At 38.4% G+C, this 20,914-nt stretch overlaps 1 protein-coding gene across 4 annotated transcripts in view; it reads left to right on the forward strand.

Moving 5' to 3' along the window:
* The window catches only part of RAPGEF4 (Rap guanine nucleotide exchange factor 4), a 156,412-nt gene that overhangs the window by 60,778 nt on the left and 74,720 nt on the right, over positions 1 to 20,914 (forward strand). For all 4 annotated transcript variants that reach the window (XM_072874094.1, XM_072874095.1, XM_072874096.1 and 1 more), the window contains 2 exons: positions 14,334 to 14,406; positions 15,453 to 15,517. In XM_072874094.1, the coding sequence (XP_072730195.1) occupies positions 14,334 to 14,406; positions 15,453 to 15,517 (138 nt within the window). The remainder of the gene's footprint in view (positions 1 to 14,333; positions 14,407 to 15,452; positions 15,518 to 20,914) is intronic.

Consider the following 20,914-nt stretch of genomic DNA (forward strand, 5'->3'; position numbering starts at 1 on the left):
GATTTGGGTCAGGCTCTTTGTAGCCTTTTCTACTAGACAGAGCCTCTTTAGGAATTGTTTATATGCATGTGTGTTACTGTTCTTTGAACTGTTTAGGACGGTGGTGAGAGATCTAGATAAAATGTAGCTCTGTGCAAGTTAGACAAAAGACAATCAAATTCTCTACTGGGACTGCTGCTCCAACAAAGACAGTGTCAGTTGAGTCCAAAGTCTTGTCACTTTTACCTTTCATCTTCTGGTAGCTTGAAACAGCTTTTCTGGCCACCATCATCTCCTTCTGCTACTAGTATACACTCTGGAAACCTCTCCTGAATTACATCTCTGTTGCTCTAATTAACCTGGTACATGACCATTATTTGAGTTTTACATCTCTTGGAAAAAAAGTCACACTGGCATGTGTTGTGGTTTGGCATGACACACATGAAATTGGAGTAACACGTTGGTGCATCAGACTCTTAGTTTCTGTCTTGAGACAGAGCAAATCAGCAGGCCTGTGCTGGCAGTGTTGGTCTTGCTTGGCATCTTAGTTAATTTTACATCTGCTCTTTTTTGCTCACTTTATTAAAATGGCACCTTTGGACACTTGTAGCAATTTTCCTTTTTAAGAGACCAGGTTTGATCCATGCTATTGTTGACAGATTATTCCCTATGAAGTATTCAGGCACTAGGACTCTTTTCTCTTGTCTGGATTTTTGCACTTGTTTCTGTTTGCAGGAAGGATTAGCTCTATCTGAAGCTAGCACTACTGACACGTGCTGGGCAGTGCAGTCATTCAGTAGGTCTGCGGGCCTGTTTACGCTGCTGTTCCTAATCATGTCAGATTTGTAGTACCTGTCAAGTTTGCTAAACTTAGGTGATACCGGTGTTGTGAAAACTTTGTGATTTTGTCATGAGAAAACACCACCAGGTGTTTTTCAGGACAGTGGCAAGAGTATGTCATACCTATTTTGTAGAGCTTTTGTTTACCGCTTTTGGAACCTACTGTGATTTCCTAAAGTTTGGAGGTAAAAACAATTTCTGAAATTGTTATGTGATTCTTCTGCAGCATCAAGGCTGTGGTGGGGGCCTTTTAAGTCCTGTGCTCATCTGTGTTCCCTATTGGTAAGGCAATGCAACAGAGCCTGGGAATAGAAGAGGGCCAGGACACAGCTGGAATGTAGGCTGTCTGCATGTGGCCCTTCCCAAGGATGAGATTTCCCGCTGCAGAAATGAACAGCAAATCTCCTTAAGGCTGCATGGTAGTCAGACTTCACATTTCACAGTTTGAACTGGTTTTGGTTCAAGTATCAGTTATGGTGAGTGAGTGGAATACTTGGGAATATGGCAGAGATCTCCTGAGATCTAGCCTTCAGTACTAGTTAGTGGACAATATGCCTTCCTATCAGAAGACGGATGATCATTAGTGCTATTGAAACAGATCAACAAATACAAATCAGCTTTGCTGAAGCCAGTGAAACTGTTAATTTGTGTCAGCTGAGGATCCATTCCAACACAGTTGTATATAATGGACTTTAACTCTATAGGAGTTATGCAAATAATAATCTTATATAAAAGACAGAGATTACAGTGGCTATCTTATCTAAAAGATATCAAGATTTTTGCAGAAATCTGAAGTTTATAAAACTGAAGAGACAGTATAATGCTAAAACTGTGTTCTGTGATGCTCCCTAAACAAGCAGCTAGCAGTATGTAGGGGAATACTTGTAAACTGAAAACTAGCCAGTTAGGTGTTAGGCATATGTCTACAGCTTACTTATTCTACAACACTGAATTCTCCTCAGCACTATCAAAGGAAGGTGATTCAGATAAACAGCAGTTACCATGTGAAAAAAATAATAATTATATTATATGGAAAAAATATTTTTGCCTCATTTTCAATGTGTTTGATTTTTATTACCATACGGTTTGCAAAACTTGTCTCTAATAGGCTTTAGAGTTGTAGGTTAACAGAAGAATTGTGTGAAGTGGATTTAGATGTGAAGGCAGCTTTTTCTCTCTGTTAATGAAACCTTTCTTAAAGGCTGTTCTATAATTACACTTGTGGCTTGGTGGATAATGCCTTGTTCTCATATGCAAGTCATTTGATTCCTCTGGTGCCTCATAACACTCAAGAAGCATGGACTCTTGCAGTGTGACTCAAGCTGTAGCTTATTTTACTGCATATTCTATATAAAGACTTTCTTTGAACGGTGAGTGGATACACAGTATCAAAGTGACAATAACAAGCTTTGTCTGTCTTGCTTCACGACAGAGAAAGCCCTACAAAAATAGACTGAAGTGTAGGTTGTTGCAAATTAGGTAGCCCTTCAATTAAGAAGTGTTCTAACTCTAGTGTTAACCAGTGACCTCGTCTTGTCTTCCAGAGGGACTGAAAGTCTTGTCCCAGTATAGCAATGCACTTGCTTCAAGAATTAATCATTCTTCTTGCTGTCAGAAAAGGGGTGAAGTATAGCAGATTACTTCTCAGTAAAACCTGCTTCTCTTCTATCAGGAGTGCATAAGAATGCCCATGTATATTTTTCACCACTGCAACAGCAGGTGATAGCAACACATTCCAAGCCAGAGCTGCCTGTTTCGCATGCTTTAGCACCTTCAATACTGGTGTCCACAAAACCTCCAAAAATTGCAACTTTAAGACATTGGTGTGTGGTCATAATGAAAACATTTAGAAGAATTGCTAATAATAAGAATTGAAGTTGCAAAATAAGTTTGGGATATAAATATAATCACAGCCAATGAAAATGATTGAAAAGTTTTTCTGTGAGTGGAAGGACTGAAAAAGCTTGTTTCCTTTCCATTTTTGCTCTTTCCTGCCACCGATACTTACCATAACTTCCATGATGTATCTGCTTGATGATAGACAATGTATGTGGCGTTTGGAGTTATACACATGAGGATTAGCTAGCTGGTGTCCGTGTACAGACTGGTCAGCTGGCTGTTACCCGGTGAAGTGGGTGACAGAGAGTGGTGTCCTCTTTTCCCATAGTAATGACACTATATTTGGGACCTCTCTCCTATCACTAATTTTTATTTAGTTTCTAGGACCTTATTTGAACCCTGTCTCAAATTTGGTTAAAATTTTTCCACTGGAATCAAAAAGTTACTGGGAAGAAGGCAGAAAAGGGAGAAATTTCCTGCCAGGTGAAGTGGTTACATTTCGTTAGGGAAGCAGACCAGCAGAACAGAATCTTGGTACCCACAGCTGAGTACAGGAGGTCTGGCACATTGTGGCCACAATTATTACACAAGCAACAATTAAAGTTTGTTTGGGTATGCTTTTAATGAGAAGGTTGGGAAAATTATCAGGGACTGTTCAGTGTAAGAGAAATGGACAGAAAGATGAGTGGACAAGATGCTCTGTCCTCTCCACTGCCACTGCACAGCCAGAGCCAGGGTTATTTACTGCATCCTCCTAAGCAAGGCCTTTTAAAAAGAATTTTGCAATGTCCACGTTGAGTCTCTTTGAATTTTCAAAATGTACTCATGCAATATAAATCTTAAACAATCCATTCATCTTCGTTTGATAATCTACAGAAATGATTTAAAATCATAGTGCAGTAATATTGTGCAATGTTATTTTTCCTCCTCTACTGAAAACCAATTTCATTTGCTTTCCATCTAAAAACAGCATATTTATCTAGTACTGCTCTTTGCTTTGTGTAAGTATTATCCCTTGTAATACATTGTTTCCAATGGGTTTGGAACAAGAACAACCAGGGTTCATGAGAAGCAGGTGGTGGGGCCTCCACAGCACAGCCTGATGTATTTATTTTAATACCTTTTTGTCATCCTTTAAACAAACAAACAAAACATGATTCCGTAAAGAAGAAGCAGGAAATACAAAGATATCTAAGAAGTGAACAACTGAAAGCGATGGACTAGAAAGATGTTTTACTTTCAAAATTAATGATCTACTGTACGTCCTGGCTGTATTAAACCTATCCACCTAGTGGGGTAGGTTGAGATTTCAATATGCTAATGAAATTATTTTTAGCCATGTGCGAGGGGGTACCCAGAAGAAATGGCTGTTTGCCCAAGTGGTACGGAAACATAAAAGTTCAGAAAATTGATTCAGTTCCTAGTGAGGTTGCTTTCAAATAGATAATTTTAAAACCAAGTATAAGTTTTAGAATATGCTTTTAAAAGCCAGGTCTTTCAGAATGGCAAACTAAGTGCCACAAATGTTTGACTGAGAGCATCTTTTAGCCAGTTTGACAGAAGTTGTCTCTCCCCCAAGAGGCCAGTACTTGGGCATTTGTGCTGACAGGTTTTGGATGCTCGGGCTTGGCAAATTATTTCCGGAGGAGTCTTAGTGCAGGAATCAGCTTTTCTCATTGCCCCTCGGATGTGGAATTTCCTTGCCAAATTGCCTCACAGAACTGCTGTGTTGTTACATACGTAGTATATGGCCAAGTTTAATGGTCTGTTAGTGAGTCTTCAGCACCCCCCTTTCTCTTTCTCTTGCAGTTGATCATTTACAGTCTTCCATCATCATCATTTGTGTAGTCCTTCCACGTAAACTTAATAGTAGTAACTGCGTCTCTTTGAGTCTGGTTATGTCTAGTTAAACCTCTGTTTGGGATAGTGTTGGCTCAGTTTCTTTAGTAGTTGCATCCCTTTTTGGTGGTATAGCTTTAGTGCAAGACTATAACAAATATCATTCTTTTGGATGGGAGAGTGTTTCCTAAGGCATTTTAATTTCAGCCTTTGGAGGTCTGTCCTACGATGGATGCCAAAGCTGTGAACTTCTTGTTCTCAGTTGCCTCATGCTCCAGTATAATCTTACTTGCTTTATTTGAACAAAAATCCCTGGCGAAACATCCTCTTTTTGTATTTAGTTAATTTGTGCCATTCTGCACCTTTTGTGCTATGCCATTTGCATGCTTGCATCCTGCCTCCAAGTGCACTGTGAGCCTTTCTGGATGGGAGGAGGGAGAGACAGGATCTGACCTTTCATTTTGTGTGTAGAACTTAGCAGTCAAGCTGATTTCAGGGCTCTGTTGGACAGAGGAGACTGATATGATGTTATACTCTTCTCCTTCCACCCTTCTTTCTTTTTCTGGAAAGATTATTTTTCAGTTTAGTTCAGTATTTTACCTTTTGTTGTCTTGTGAGTTGTCTCCATTTTTTTTCATGTTCCTCTTGTTTCATTTTTCTCTTTTGGTCATGTTTGGGTTCAATCTTAACATCTCTTTACTATTTTTTCCACTTCAGAAAATCTACAGTGCATCTTCATTACTGTGCTCAGCTGCATATCTCAAATGCTGTTTTAATCTTGTATGTATTGCACTCCCCTCCTACCCTTCACCTACCCATTGCTCCCTAAAACATTTTAACTTCCTTCCTTCTTATTTGTTGTTAACATTTCTTTCTTTTCTAACATTTAAATTCCAGTGGGACTTACTTCCTTCTTTCTCATCCCTGCATGCCTCCATTCCTCACTGTCCCCTCTCGTGATGAGGTTTGAAAATGTTGTTAGAGCTGAGGTGAAATGAATGCTACTTTACTTTTTACCTAAAGAAAGGATCATGTAAGAAACAGCCACAGCAAGACTCTGGCTTAGAATCACAGAACAACATTTGGTGTGCGGTCTTTTTTAGTCTTGGTGAGCAACTGGCAGCTAAATAAAATGTCTTTGGTTTGAGGAAGTCACTTGCACTGACTCCAGTCAGAGGGAAAAACCTTGAAAACTGACCCATCCAAATAAGGCTGTTGCATTGCAGATTGTTAATGCAGTTTACCTAATTCCTATGTTATGGCACAGCTGAATCACTGTTATTAATGTTGTTTGCATTTCAGTTTGATAAAAGTCGGTCATTCCCATCCAATACGTTTTGGTATCTTCAGATCAGATGCTGTTGTACAAGTCTGTCAGAAGAGACTGTGTTTCACAGGCCTTCATAGGGAGCTTTAAACATGAGGGCCGTGCGATGTTGGACTGTGGATGTGGATGTAAGGCAGTATAACTAAACACTGTGTTACAAAATAGCTGAAATATTATTGTGAATTCCGGTGGGGAAGTACCACAGGCAGCATTTATTATACTGCACTGTGCATGAAAGGGACTCCAGATTTGAGCAGCTGGACCAATGAGAGATTTATGCTCGCAAGGTAATTCCAGTGGTGCCATTGCACTGACTGCTGGCTGAGTTGGAGGCCCAGGTATTTTGGGGTCCTGCTAAGTGACATCAGTCTGATGGTGAGTGATTCTCTGTGTCAGAGTACACTCTTTTCCATGCACTATAAGGAGTAGACTATGTTCAATCATACTTCCTGAACTATAATTATTTCGTTTGTCTTTAGGTTTTCCCCTCTTATTTTGTATTGTACTTATTGTTTTGATTTCACAGTAGTGTTACTGAGTGAGCTGCACAAGCTGCTTTTAAAGCAGCTCACACTGTAATCAAAATAATATTTAAAAAGCATTGAAGAAAGGCTCATGTTATAAGGGAAATTCCCTTTTATGTTTACTTAGTTACACTTATGAATAACCTCATTATTGTCACGCACAACTGAGTAGAAACAATCACTTTGAGGAATTATCCATGAAAAGGAAGCCTTTAATATTAGAAGAGTATTGGAAGTTGATATGTGCTTGTTTCTGTGCGAAGCAAAAGCACGGCATTAGACTGACCCCACTGAACTCATTAAGAGGTTTATATTGATTGTAGAGGAATTAATATTTAACCCAGAGTTTCCTTCCAGATGAAAACAACTTTCTAGACCAACATAATTCTGTGCTTAGAGGTTGTAAATATGAAAAGCAGAGTTACAGATCAGCTCACCATTTTGCTTTTTCTTTATTTGTTTCCAATCTTCTTGTAAAAAAATATAGGAGGGAAGAAAAGAAGCTGTTTATGAACAATGGATAAAGCCACTGCTGCACACAGTGTCAACATAAGGCCAATGTGTCATTTAAGTTGCACTTAAAACCTATTTTTAGGACTTAAGTACTGCACAGACCTTGTGGTGACCTTACAGAATTTCACTACAGAGGAGCATGACTTCAACCCACTGTCAGAGCACAGCCCGCACTGGGAGGTTTGCAGCTTTTCTGTATCTCGGTGGTACATACCTAGTTCCACATACATTTCTTCAGGTGAAGCCTTTTTCATAACATTCTTGCAAAGATATGTTGGTCATGTGTATCAGGCCTTCTGTATTGCAAGGTGGCAATCTCAGGGTGGAACAATAACTTGGTTTAGAGGCTCTTGCTCACTTCTGACTTCTCTAGTACACACAACCCTTGCTTTTTGCTTGCTCTGCAGGTTAAGATGTGTGATAAGAAACAAGACATGTATGTTGCAGCAATTACAGAATTTACCATTCTCTCAAAGCACTTTACAAACATAAATGTCTTCCTGGCGTGACCTTTTGTCTCAGCTGAAGCTCTGCTCCAGAGAAATGCTAAAGATCAGTTCAGAGAGGCACACCATATGGAAGAAATAGTGTAGGAGGCAGCCTGTAGCCGCCCAGGTGAGGAGCTGAACAAAGCCAGCCTCATCCTGTATTTGTGAGTCTCGTATTACCTGTCTCTGATCTTCCTTGTACACTGTCTTCTTACATAGCACACCCAGACTGAGCTCCCCTGAAAGAGCATACCTTTGCTTCTCCCCTCATTAAAATAGTGTAGCTGAAAACAGGAGGTGTGACTGCCTGAGGGTAAAATAAAGTATTTTGTGCCCAGAACTTTAGGAAATTGTTCTTGGAACAGGCTTCCCTTGTGCCTATGTGGCCTATGAGATGATGCCAGACTTAGCTTGATCTAAGTGCTGTCAATGTAGGTTTAAAGGTTGGCTGTAGTGGTAAGAAAAATTATGTTAAAACGGTACCTTTTTCTTAGTAGTTCAGCTCTTTATTTTCGAGACATATCTGCTGGCTTTGCTAATAAAGATGCAGGTTTACAATTGTTAGTGTCGCAGAACAGTTTGAAGAGGAGTGAGGTTCTGTTCTGCCACTTGCATCATTCAGAAAATTCCAGCTAAGGTGTGATTTGCTGCCTCTCTCCTGCAAGTAATAATGAAAGGGGAAGAAAGGAGAGCACAGCTTGATTTTCTGATCTTGTATTGAGTTTGAAGCACTGCCGCTGACAGTCATCATCATCAGATTTTAAAGTGAATAACTTCAACAAAGATATCCCTGTGAAAAAGTAAATATGGAATTGTATAATGCTCTTTTTCAGCCACTTTTGAAAACTTGAACTTCACATTGAAGGCAGTTAAATTGTTATATTTTTTCCCTATAAATACATTATCTATTCTATGGTTACACAAGTGTAGTGAAAGAATACACATAAATCGAATGGAATGTTTGTTCTTCTTTATATATATATTTTTGTCCTCTTTTAAGTATATGCAATCTTTCTCACCCCTCCCAACCAAGTCCTGTCTCCACCCAACTGTGTTTCCTGAGTGGATTCCTCTAGGAGACAGAATCAGAGAGCTGCATGATGTCATTTCTATATTTAAATTAGATGGAGCAGAATAGGCTGTGTAATTTCTTTAATTACTGCTCATGCTCTAATTTCCTTGGATTTGATTTTTTGCAGTGCAGTCTTATCTTTGGGTTTCTATCTGGTAGCCAAGTCTGCTATTTGGCATGATTTCAGGGAGCTGGGTGCATTTTTCTTTTTGGCTAAAACTCAAGGGGATTCTGTGATCAAGCAAATTCTGCACACAGAGCTTTTCAAGCATGATAAATTGATTTAAGTGGGAATGTGACAGAAAAGTATATGCCTCCAAAACAAAGAGATCAAATAAAAGCTAAAGCATAGTTGATTAGAGCCATGCAGAAACATTCAGAAGATGGTAAATAGGTAAATAAATGGAAAAGATGCAGATTCATCTGCTATTATATAAACTGTACTAATTCTGAGATCAGGATTCAGCAATTTCAGTACAGGCATTTCCTGTATTTATTTTATCTAAATATGACTAAATGGTACTTCACTTCTGCTGTTTCAGGCCTTGTCTATCTCATTTTAATGACTTGATAGACTGACGTATACAAAACAGTCTGTGTTCAGTAAGTTGTGGTAAGATCTTCACGTGGTTTATTTTCTATTTTTCCACAATACATAAAGATATGTTTTTGGTATTGTAGCATTATTTTTTCCTAATTTGTCTTTATCCTTTCCTTTAGAAATACCCCAGTTCTGTTCTCTTACCTATACTGTGAGTGACAGTGAATATATATATTGTGAATGACGAAGGCAAGTATTTAGTAATATGGAGGATACTTGGTGTTCTAGAGTGAAGCACCAGCTTCAAGCAGTGATTTACTATCCAGCGTTAAACAGCCATGGGTCAGGTCCTTTTTGTGATATCCAGTTAAGTGGCATTGACCTGGAATGTACAGAAATTTTCTGATTGAGCTTGCTTAGAAGAAGTACGCTTACTAATTTGTAAATGTACTAAGAAGGCAGTATCTGAAATCAGAATTATGCCAGTCTTCTGTGGGTCTCAGCATATACTATCAGGCAATAGCAAGTGTGTTGTTTTGTTTCCCCTTTGTAACAACATTTGGGTAAAAAACAACTACAAATTATGATTATCACTTATTTTTCTGTGAAATTCTGTAAGAACATTAGGCTCTTTTTATTGGAAAACACTAACAGATAGCAGGCAGATGACCTGAGATTTTACCTGTCAGTTCAGTGAAGAGCAACCTTTGGAGCATCAGATGTAAAGGCAAAGATCTAGACTTAGAGACAGCAATCTCTGCTTGGTTTGGTGGGTGAAAAGAGGGTCCAGAGATCTTGAGGGACTCTTTCACATCTCTCCTTACTGTTCTGGAGAAAAGAGAAGAAACAATGCACCATGGGAGTGACGCACCCTTGTGAGTAATGCTCACAAGGGGGTGGTTCATTGCCAAAACGGTATGACTGGCGCAGCCAACTTAGAGGAAGAACAGAGTTGTACTGAGAGCATCAGTGATCAATTATTTATTGTCAAAAGAAAATAGAGAAGCTAGCCCACACTGTCAAGCTACAGCATATATTCCCCAAGAGAAACCGTTACAGGAGTATGGACAGCTGGTACAGGAGGATTGCAGAACTGAGGTAATAGTCAAAGTAACAGCATCTAATAAAATAGTTACACAAGGTTTTGAAAAGCGTGTGTGGAAAGGGCACCTTGATGTTTGGCCTAGGATTTGTACCACTGAAATGAATTATTTTGTGTTTGCAAGTAATGCAGGCTCTGCCTTGTCACCTTCTCTGCTGCCAGTGGTAGGCAGAACAGGAGGCAGCAGAAGTGCATCTGGTCAAAACTAACACTGTGGGTTGAGATTGTGAGTGGGGGAGAAAGAGAGAGATCATGTGTTCAACCAAGCGCCTGTTGTGGTCTACAAAACCTTCTCCAATGTTACAAGACATTCCCTAGTACCTGGCCACATGTAGGTTTACCTTGGGATGGGGAAGCATCAGAAGCCTGACTTGACTCCCTAGTGCTACAAACCATCACTACCTGGGTCCTTATTACACAGCCCGTCAGATACTCTTTGCCAACTGGAGAACGGCTGCACTTGGAGGAGTGTCTGGTGTGGAACCTGCATTCAAAGCTTTATACCCAGGAGGTCTTCCCTTCATCAATCCTGAGTCTTTCCTGTTAGAGTGCTGTGGTTTTGCTACGTAATGCACATGGAAGACAACAAAGGCTCATCTGTTTTCTTCACATGGCTTGTTTAGGAGTGTTTGTATTGTACAGATCTCTTTTTTGCTCCTTCTTTCCCTTTAAACAGGTATTAGCTCTTCAATGCTTGCAGCAGAAGAGAGGGACTAACTACAAAGACATATTTTGAAGACATATTTTATATATCTTATGTACACTAGAAAAATTTGTAAGGAATTTAAGAGATAGCTTGCATCAGAATTATAGTAATTGCCTTTCTAAACATCAGCATATAAAAATATATCAAATTATGGTCACGGAGTAGAAGAAAATCTGTTGTAATCATGAAAACCTCTGAGACTAACTGCAGCTAACTGCAAATAAAGTCTAAATAAGAGCGTGTGAAGGAACACACTGAAAAGCCTGACAAGGAGTGGCCTTAAAAACTCTTGGTATGACAAATGAAACAGCACCTTCCCAGTAAGGCAAGTGCGTGATTCTCTTTCCTCCTTTTCTCCCATCCCCAACTGTTCCTTGTCAGCACTCTTCTGTGCTTTAGGCTATAGCAGTGGCTGAAAAGGTCGTGTTAATTTTCACCACTGCATGGATATGAGGCGGTCAGTAACTGGAAGAAAAAATACTGTCTTTATTAATCGTGCTGTCAGATTAGATGCAGGAAGTGTCTGATCTTTAAGCTGTTGCATGATAGAGTTTATAAATTGGTAGAAACTGAAGACAGAGTGAATAGGTCACTGAGTGTAGTTTTAAAACCTGCTGTCATGTTGGATTTACAGAACTTGAAGACTTCTGGTAATAAACAAGCTTATGATGATTTGATAGCTGTTGTTGTCTTTCATAAGGAAAGCCTTTCCAGAGTTCATACCACCAGTGGAATACATTTTCAAAAGCCTTTTGTAAATATTTAGTCTGTTAATCTTCAGGATGATTTTAAATGCCACCTACCAGTACAATTTAACTTACTGCATTTTCTTTTCATTTACAGACATAGGTCTCACAGTCAGTATTGTGTTTTCCTCATTATCTCAGCTTTGAGAGATCTCATGCCTGGAACTTCATTACTCCGTCTGATGCTGTGAATCCTTATGCAGTGACTTATGTCTTTCTTTGGATACTTAGGTTTCCCAGCAAACAGTGTTTCCCTGACTTCTTGACAAATAAGTGTCCCTTGACATTTAATTTGGCTGATGCGGTGACACAATTTTAAGTGTAAATTATACCTCCTATGTCAGCCTGCACCCCACTGAGGTATCTTCATGGGAGACCATGTGTGGCAGTTATATCAGCCTTCCCTCCAGATACCCTGATACAGAAGGTAGTTTCATTTAAGCGGTCCCCTGGAAGAGTCTGAACAACTGAGCTTTCTGAGAGCATGTCTTGAATTCGTGCCTCTTCTGGTAATGCTGCCTGAACTCCTTCACAGGCAACACTGCTCACTGGGCTTGCTGTATCAGACTCATAAGTAGACTCATCTCATGGCAGGGTGGGACCTTCATGTGGAAGATGAGAGAGTTGAAGTCCTTGGCAGCCCGTGTTTTTGTTCCTGGTGTGCTTTGGCATCTGGAGCATGAGGTGGGGCTGAATGGAGTTAGGTGCCTCCTTTAAAGTGTTATATGCAATTCTGGCTTATTCTACCTGTACGTATTTTTGTTAAGCTAGGCCCCCAGATCTTTTCAAAATTATATGATGTGTTCTATGTTTTGTTTCATGAGAAGAATAATCAGGAAAAATATTAGAGAATTAATCGGAAGGGAAACTGCCATGCAGTGTATGATGACTGTGAACGTGGTATAGGAAATAAAAGAGAAAATTACTGTCTTCCTACAATTCAAGTTCCTTATCAAGGTGGATTAAATGTGGACTAATAATGTATTTCTCGGAAAATGCTATTTTGGGAAAAACAGAACAAAGAAATGCTTATCTTCTGAACGGTGAGGAAGAACAAAAGAAAAAAAACCTATAAAATGTGATTTTATCATATCCCAAATGAAACATTTCAATTTTCCATTTCTAAATCATATTTCAAGACCAAATTCAGTAGAAGGTAGAACAAAATGCTTATCTGCTGTTTGAATAAAATGTTATTTCAACCTCTTGTGACATGCTTTCCTTTTTTTCATTTGGCCAACCGAAATGAGTTTTTTCCTTGTTTTATGTGTGTGGTTTACTAGTTGAACTGAGAAAATAATTATTTCTCACATTCTTCCTCTGACTGAGTTCCAGGCATAGGTCTGGATGCAGAGTACGGGAAAGTGAACGGTTTAGGAAAGAAAATAAGTGAGTTTTATCCTCAAATGAAGTAGCATTTATTTTGTGTGACTGACCAGGGATATAACATAGTTTTGCTCCTACAAGTTTTCAGCTGGATTATGGGTGAGATTTAAATAATACATTACTAATCTTTAGGATGTAATAGGTTGTCTAAAAATAGGATTGGATTATTAAGATTAATGTAATCTTTGTAGCTTTTGTTATTATTTAGAATGCAAGACATTCAGTCTTTAGTGCTAGAATTGATGTTTTCATATCTATTTCCAAGCAAAAGAAATGTTAAAAGGATAATTCAAGCATCTGTTAAAATCCAGCAGACAACATTTTAAAAGTTAATACATCCAAACAGCTCTGTAGAATAAAGGATAAAACTTTTAAATTAAAATTGTACTATGAGGGAAATTTTCTGTCTCAATTATTATGTGTGCTTACTTGAAACCTACATGAATTCAGCTCGTTGGTTGACGTTCAGCTCACTGCACACCCTAAGGACTGCATGACACATTTTGTTTATGCTGATCATCAGCATCCCTGTTGCACAAGCTTGTTTTCTGACAGTGCCAAAAGGGAATTATGATTGTTTACCCTTAAGCATGACAGTAATATAGTATGATTGAAAACAAAAATGTCTCGCTTATTCGTTGAATGATTCGTATCTGATAAAAAGACTTTTTTTTTCCTTTGGTGTTACTTATTAGCTTCTGATTTCTTAAACCCTAGACAGAGCTTTGAACCTTATTGATCACGTCACCAGCATTCACTGAAGAAAAATACCAGTTACTGACATCAGTTACAAATACATAGTTTACAGTGGTACAAGGGACATTATTTTTACAGTTACAAAGTTTCATCTGATAATACAGTTTTTGTGTGTGTGTATACCTAACATGAGGTCCTGGGTTTGTGTGTTTCATAACTTTGTAGTTTCGGAAAACCAGACTTTAGCGTGTTGGAATTAAGTGTTCAGCGTTTTCACACTAAATCTTGTATATTTCAAATCTGATACCAAAATTGTAGTGGTACATGATTCTCATGAATCCTTAGTTAACAGCCTTGTCTCTGTCCCTACAATAAAGTAGCTTCCTAGCTTGAGTTCAGCTGAGTAGTGTAATTTCAAACGAGCTTTAAAACAGCCTTTATGGGAAATCACACAGCTAAGTACAGTATTGGTTTATTAGAACCCTCAAAGTCATGCTTTGGGGAAGATGAAGGAGGGAACTGTTTTAGCACAACTTTTGATAAAATAAAGGCAGTGTGCTCCAGTCAAGAAAGCAGGCCTTATAGTGTTATGAGTAAAGGTATGTCTGACTGCCTCAGATTAATTGTGTGCGTGGGAAGCACAAGGCAGCAGATGCACAAACGTAAACACCACATCATCCATTGAATGGCTTTATACATCTGTACTTGACTGAATGTGCCATCGCTGTCTTTCAGAAATATCGACAGTATATGTCTGGACTTCTCACTCCTCCTTATGGTGTTATGGAAACCAGCTCCAACAATGACAGTAAGTATGAGAAAATAGACATCAGATGTTAGAAAAAAGAGAAAAGAGAAGAAAGGGGAAGATAAGAGTCCTCTGGTTTTGGGTGTTGGAATTTAACTGTTAAATTCAGTTCAGTGTTACGACTGTATTAATACTGCATATAGTAGGGAATACTTTGGAACTTGCCTAAATGCATTCCCAACTGTATAAAAGTGCACACAGAGCTGTACACAAATCTGCACTATGAACCAGGCCTGTTGACTAAAGCATACCGTATGATGTAATGTAACATTTAACTGGTTATAGGTGTTACATGAATTCCATGGAACACGGCCATGAGTCCTGCTAGAAAAATAAATATAACCAGCTGGCTTATTTTTTTAATTAGGACAGGCTACACAACTTGCTTGGGAACCTAGATTAGTGTTTGGGCAGACAGCCTGCAGTAAACGTGCTGCTGTCTGACCTTAGTTACATAGCTACATAAGCTTGGGTATGTCTCTGCCTCATGAGAACCTGTCAAACTGTGGGATAGTGCTGTAGACATGAATCCAAGGGCAGCCTGTGGAACTCATCACTTCTGTAAATCACAGTACTTTTATTTAGTTGCCAGAGGGTTATTTAGATGCCAACCTGGACAATATCTGATGGCTAGCAATTGCATCTGCAAATTTTGTCCCATATGTTATGTGTTCTATTTGTGAAACAATAGCACAGCATAGCTAGCAATGCTAGTTAGTGCAAACTCAATGTCACGTTTGACTTCCAGGTACTAAAATACAGATAATGTTAAATGAAAAAATATAAATAATTCTTGTATACATACTTAAAATATTAAGTTGTGAGAAAGTACGATGTTTAGCAAGCTGTTTATAGTATTTACACAAGTTAGCTTTTTGACTTTTTTGTGTTCACAAGAGAAAACTTTTGTCCAAATAAATCTGTTTTGCTTTTAAAAAATTATAGATTAATGTGTGTGTTATCAAAGCATTGAACCCTCCAATTCCCTGTTCTATTAATAAATATCTCCACTGTGTATGTAATTATTTTCTGTATTCTTTTTTTAGGAATGCCAGATAAGGACAGCATGTCAAGCAATGCTCTTTGCCAGGTTTCTAAAAATTGTAATAAGGTAAATCTGACCTAGTTTTTCTTTGTTTTTTGATGGGGGGGGAGGATTTGGTAATGAAAAATGAAAAAGTACAGCATTAAATTGAAAAGAACCAGGTGCAAATGCAAAGCATGCGGTTGATGCATGTGAGTACAGTATACAAATTGTAAGGATGCTTTAGACATTGTATCATATAACTGGAGAAAGCAACTGGTTCAGGATCAGCATTATTAGAAAGTGTACTGCTGCCGAAGTTTGTGTTACAATCTGGTTGTCCTATCTTTGTCAGAAAGGTGCTGAGGGTAAAGAAGAAAAGCAGCGCTGTGACAAGACCAGTGCATAGCCAATGGATCATAAAACTCATAATTAAATCCTATTTTAAGGCTTAACTGAGTCTTAACTGATGCATAGACATTGTTCTGGACCTTTGCTCAGGGTGAATTTTCTCCTGTGTTCAGAGAGCAGCTTTACATCCCAATTCCCCTTTGTAAAATAGTTCTGTGCCTTCGGTCTCACCAGATGAGGACCTGCATGAAAGAACTCATGAATATTTCTATGCTGGGTTTAAAGTAATTATAATAGTGGGAAGAAATAGTATCAGGCATTGCTGTAAAGATTAATAACTTTTAGATTTTTTTATGGCAGGAGTAGAAAAGTTACAGTAATAAACAGATGCTTGGATGCCTTCTTTCTCGACATAGGAGTTTAATTGGATGCATTTGTGTGATGTCTTTAAAAGGTTAAAGGTATTTTTGTTACACAGAAAACATGTCTTGACAGCAGATAAAGACAATGAATATTTTAGCGTGTTTCCTTAATGCGAAAATAACTACTTCCACCTCTCCCTGTCTGTCTGTCCTGCTTCCTCAAGGATACTGACCTTTCTTAATTGTCACATTCAGCCTTTATTAAATATATAAATGTAATGGTATGCAGTGCCTTTTTCTAGAGTCTTACTCACTAATGCTATACCACTTCCTGACACAGCCTTATCCTGTATGAAAATAAACATTTTTCCATGCACTGAGTAATAATTCTTACATACTTAGATTGCAGCTTTCATTCTGTAAGCATTTTACCAGCAGTTATGAGTTAAGTCTCAGTGCTTCTCTGAGATGTTGGCATTTCCATGCTACTCTGGGAGTTAAGCCGGATCAGGGGTCTTGCTTGACCTCTCAATGAAAGTACCAGGTGTAGAATCCAAACTAAAATATGTTATTGTATTTTCTGAAGCAGATAGAGGTAACAAGGTAAAATCATCCGTCTTTCCTAGAAGGTGATATCCCCCCAGTAATGGGCAGTGATGCTCAGCTAAGGGTGGTATAGACTTTCAGGTTCAAAGTATTTTAGAAACTGAGCAAAGTTTAGTGATTAATACTGCTGCCAATAGCTGGGCTTTTGTAGCACAACAGGACTCTTCCCGCACAAAGTAGTGTTCACCTGGGTAGGAGACAGAACTTGGCTGGGGCAGGCTCAAACTGTTCAATGACTTTTACAGGAATAAGGTCCTTTGCAAACCATATTAGCTTCCTTTCCAAGACACATATATAAAACAGCCATCCTTCTCCCTCCCACACTGTACACATTTCTGTGGAGAGAAGCTGAGAGAATAAAAATGTGACAGATGCTTGTCACCTTGTTTCATCCTGGAGGAGCTCAGCCAGTCCCATGACAAATGTGGCAGAAGAACCTACACAGCATAGAAATGGTTCATGAATCCTAGTTCTGTGCTTTTGCCATATGACCACGGCTCTCTTTATGTTAAGTGAAAGGTAAGTGCAGCAGAGTATTTTGTTTACTGCAAGCAAGCTTCATTCCCACCTTTTTAAACTGTACAACTGTTATAGTGCTTATACAACATGTTGATCTTCATGCCCTGCAGTCAGTTTTGAATGATCAGGGAGACACTGGGACTGCAGGGCCAAATTCCCAGAACTGTTGCCAGCTATTCAAAATACAAAATAACAGGGTACCAGAAAACAGCCCTGTATTTGTAGATTTTATATATTTTGCTTAATTTAGGGTAATATATGACTGTCAAAATGGCTACTGCATCAGGGAAGGGCATTCATCCAGGGAAAGGGAAGTGTTTGCAGGACATCTTTAGACTACTTTATATCATTAGATTGCTGGAATGATGCCTGTGGGACTGGCAGCAAATACAGCTTGAAGAGGCCTGCAGGCTACTCTGTGATGTCCCGAAAAAGACTGAGTGAGGAACTTTCTGAGATTCAGAGAAAGTTCCTCAAAATCTTTTATATGGTAGGAAAACATTACACTCTTAAACAGAAGGAGATAATATAACATCTTCAGTAGTTCTGATCATAATGATGCACTTATTTTGGGGGGTGTCTGTGGTGTTTTAATTTTCCGGGGAAGTTTATAACTATAAATAATATGCTTCAAATGAAATTTAACATATTCCACTCTTGAAATATGAAATGCATGGTTTTCTCTTTTAGTCTGTGCTGAGTCTTTTACAAGCACTGTAATAGATGATTTTCCATATTTGCTAATTATTTGAGTTTCATCTTCATAGCTTAATTTTTTTCTCCTGTCACGTCTATTAGTTTTTTATGAGTAACATAAGATTTCTCTTTTAATACATGCCTTGAAATTTTCTCACCATATGGGGATGTTTGGTTTTCCTAGTTCATTAAAATCTATTAAAAAATTCTATTTGGAGAAGGCAGCAAAGAGATTTTCTTTTACCAAACATGAATTCATTTGCATTTAAGGTTACATTATTGCACATCATTTAATGCAATATAGCAGTTAAATTGAGCATAAAATACTGAGACAGAGTATGCTACTGTCCTCAGTTATATTTTGGAGAATGGGAATAAAGTCAATTTAAAGCTGTCTTACATAGGAGGAAATAGTACAGCTTTGTTCTTTTTAAGTAGTCAGTCTAATATCTGTACACGAGTCTCTCTAGCTCTAGTTTTTGAAAATTCTCATGGGGTAGAGTTGGATATAGCTGCATCTGTGAGATGAATATAACCCTAAAGCCAAAATGACAAAATCAATAATAATTTCAAATACATTTTTGGAAAAGATACAGAAGAGTACTTAGAACGCAGGAGAGGTCAGGTTCCAGCATGCAGACAGAATAGGTAGTGGTTCTGTTTCCATACATTACCAGCAGAGCTGGCAGCAGGGTTGCATGGTGCTTCCCACTACAAGATCCTGTTCTTATGATTTGGCCACTTTTTCGCTGTTTATGCTGAATTTGCCATGCTGAGAGTATGCTTCTGGCTGATTTTTAAATTGAAATGGATCAAACCTCTCTGACATTGAGGTTGAGGGAAAATGCATAGCACATATCAAATAGCTTTTCCCAGTGATACACTAGCAATCCTGTCCTTTGGACTAGGAGTTCGACATCCGGGGCTTGTTCTGGCATAAGGAGCATGCCCCCTACAAAATAAACCATATTGTTAAGCCTTGAAAAATCTCAGTTGAAACCGGCTCACCAGAGGCTCATTACAGTGTAACTGCAAGCTTGTGCACACAGGCTGTGCGTGTTGCGTGTGCAGGATTCCCACACTGTTCATCTTTGGTCCTGGGCTGCTTGGGCATTTCTGTGTTGATGCTTAACGGTGTGGGTTTTCTCGGAATCTAGTTGCTCATTCTAGTTGCTAGAGCAACTTTCTGATTATTATAAAGCCAGACACTAACTGAAAACCACAGTTGTTTCCCCTGTGCTTTTACACCCTCTACTGGTGCCCAAGTAGGAAATGAGTAAAGAAATAGCCCATTCTTCTCTGGAGACATGAGATATATGATAGTTATAAAGAAGAGGGCATTGCAGAAATTAGTTGTAGAGACACAGGAATGAATGTGGGTAAGAACAGAGGACAGACCCATCGAGAGCATGAATCTCACTCTTCCATGGAGCGTGGTGCTGAATGCTTTTTTCTGCTATCAGTAAACGCCTTAAACTCCTTTGCAAACTGTAGATGCTGTGCCTAAGAGGGCACAGGAATGATCCACAGAAAGAATAGAAATCTGTGATTTATTCAAGTAGTTGATAGTGAAAAAGTTTTAACCCTACTAATGATCCAAGCTGAAGTTTTATATTGTTTTCCATAATGGAATCACCGTATTGCAGTTTGCTAAAAGAACCCTCACATCCTCAAGAAACTACACCAAAAAAAATTCTTCTTGAAAGGAAGGCTGAAAAATTAGGTGCTCAAAAGCAGAGAGTTTCAAGAATGGAGGCTGACTGAGCAGTGTTAATGAAGTCCTCTTATCCGTGTTTATTATGGTACGGACTTCAATTCTTCGTGTTTATTATGGTACAGACTTTGATTACCTGCTCACATATATTTTTCCTGTGACACGCTCAATTAAAACAACATTTCACCTCAAAAACCATGCTAGCTTTCTTTTTGTACAACTTAATCTCTGAGACTGTTTAAAACCTATATAAATTTGTGCCCTTCATTGGAAGCATACATCCTGAAAGGGCGAAAGCGCTTCTTCATCTCCTTTGTACTGAGGAAACCATACTGAACACAGAAGATATAAGCAGATTAAGTTGTGCAAATTCATACAGTCATTCTTGCTATTTGGTGAAGAATATGTCTTTTTTCTGAAATCTCTCTCATGCTTTGTTTCCATTATGTTCCCTATATTGTCTTTAGGTTTCTATTGTGATAAAGAGTTGCAGGAGCTCCTCCTAGTGCATGAAGTAAATACTCGAAAAACACATGGATTGAGTTTGTGAAGCTTACAGGCTGAAACGTCCCCTTTATGTTTTTCATGTAGTGACTCCAAATCCTCTAGACTGGAAGCTTATTGGAAGTTAGTTATTTGAAGATATTTTGTATAGCAAAGCTCCTATAGGATGTGCTGAAATACTCCTCTGAAAGTTACCTTTTCATCCATCTTCTTCCCTGGTTAATTTGATGTGATAAAATGTAGATTCCTTTTCTTTACTCAATTTTCAATAAGGCTTAGGTGCCATGCTGTTTTTTATGCATTTAAATAACTGGAGTGATTGTGAAAACATGATTTGCTATTTTATCAACTCTAAATGCATTTAATAAAATTATATCGAAAAGATCTTTCAGTTGACAGAGAAGGACATAATCTAAGTGTTAATCCTCAAAATATTGCAATTTTCAACGTTGCCAGGCAAATGAATAGTCACTTCTTTCAATTTTCAAGCACTTAAATATAGCTCTGGGCATTTGAAAGTATACTGTTTGTAAAGTTGACATTACAATTCACTAGATGCAGCCTTGAAGAGCCCAAACAAGACACCAGTAATAATCATGTTCATTCACCATATTAGCTACTCTAGCAATAAACACAATAATTTTACTTCTGATTTCCCTATATTTCAATTTACTTTTCCCAGATGACCAAGAAGAAAGCTTATCTTTTAACATATTCAGTAGATTGTCAAAT

Source organism: Ciconia boyciana, chromosome 10 (assembly GCF_034638445.1).
Source record: "Ciconia boyciana chromosome 10, ASM3463844v1, whole genome shotgun sequence".
Classification (NCBI taxonomy): domain Eukaryota; kingdom Metazoa; phylum Chordata; class Aves; order Ciconiiformes; family Ciconiidae; genus Ciconia; species Ciconia boyciana.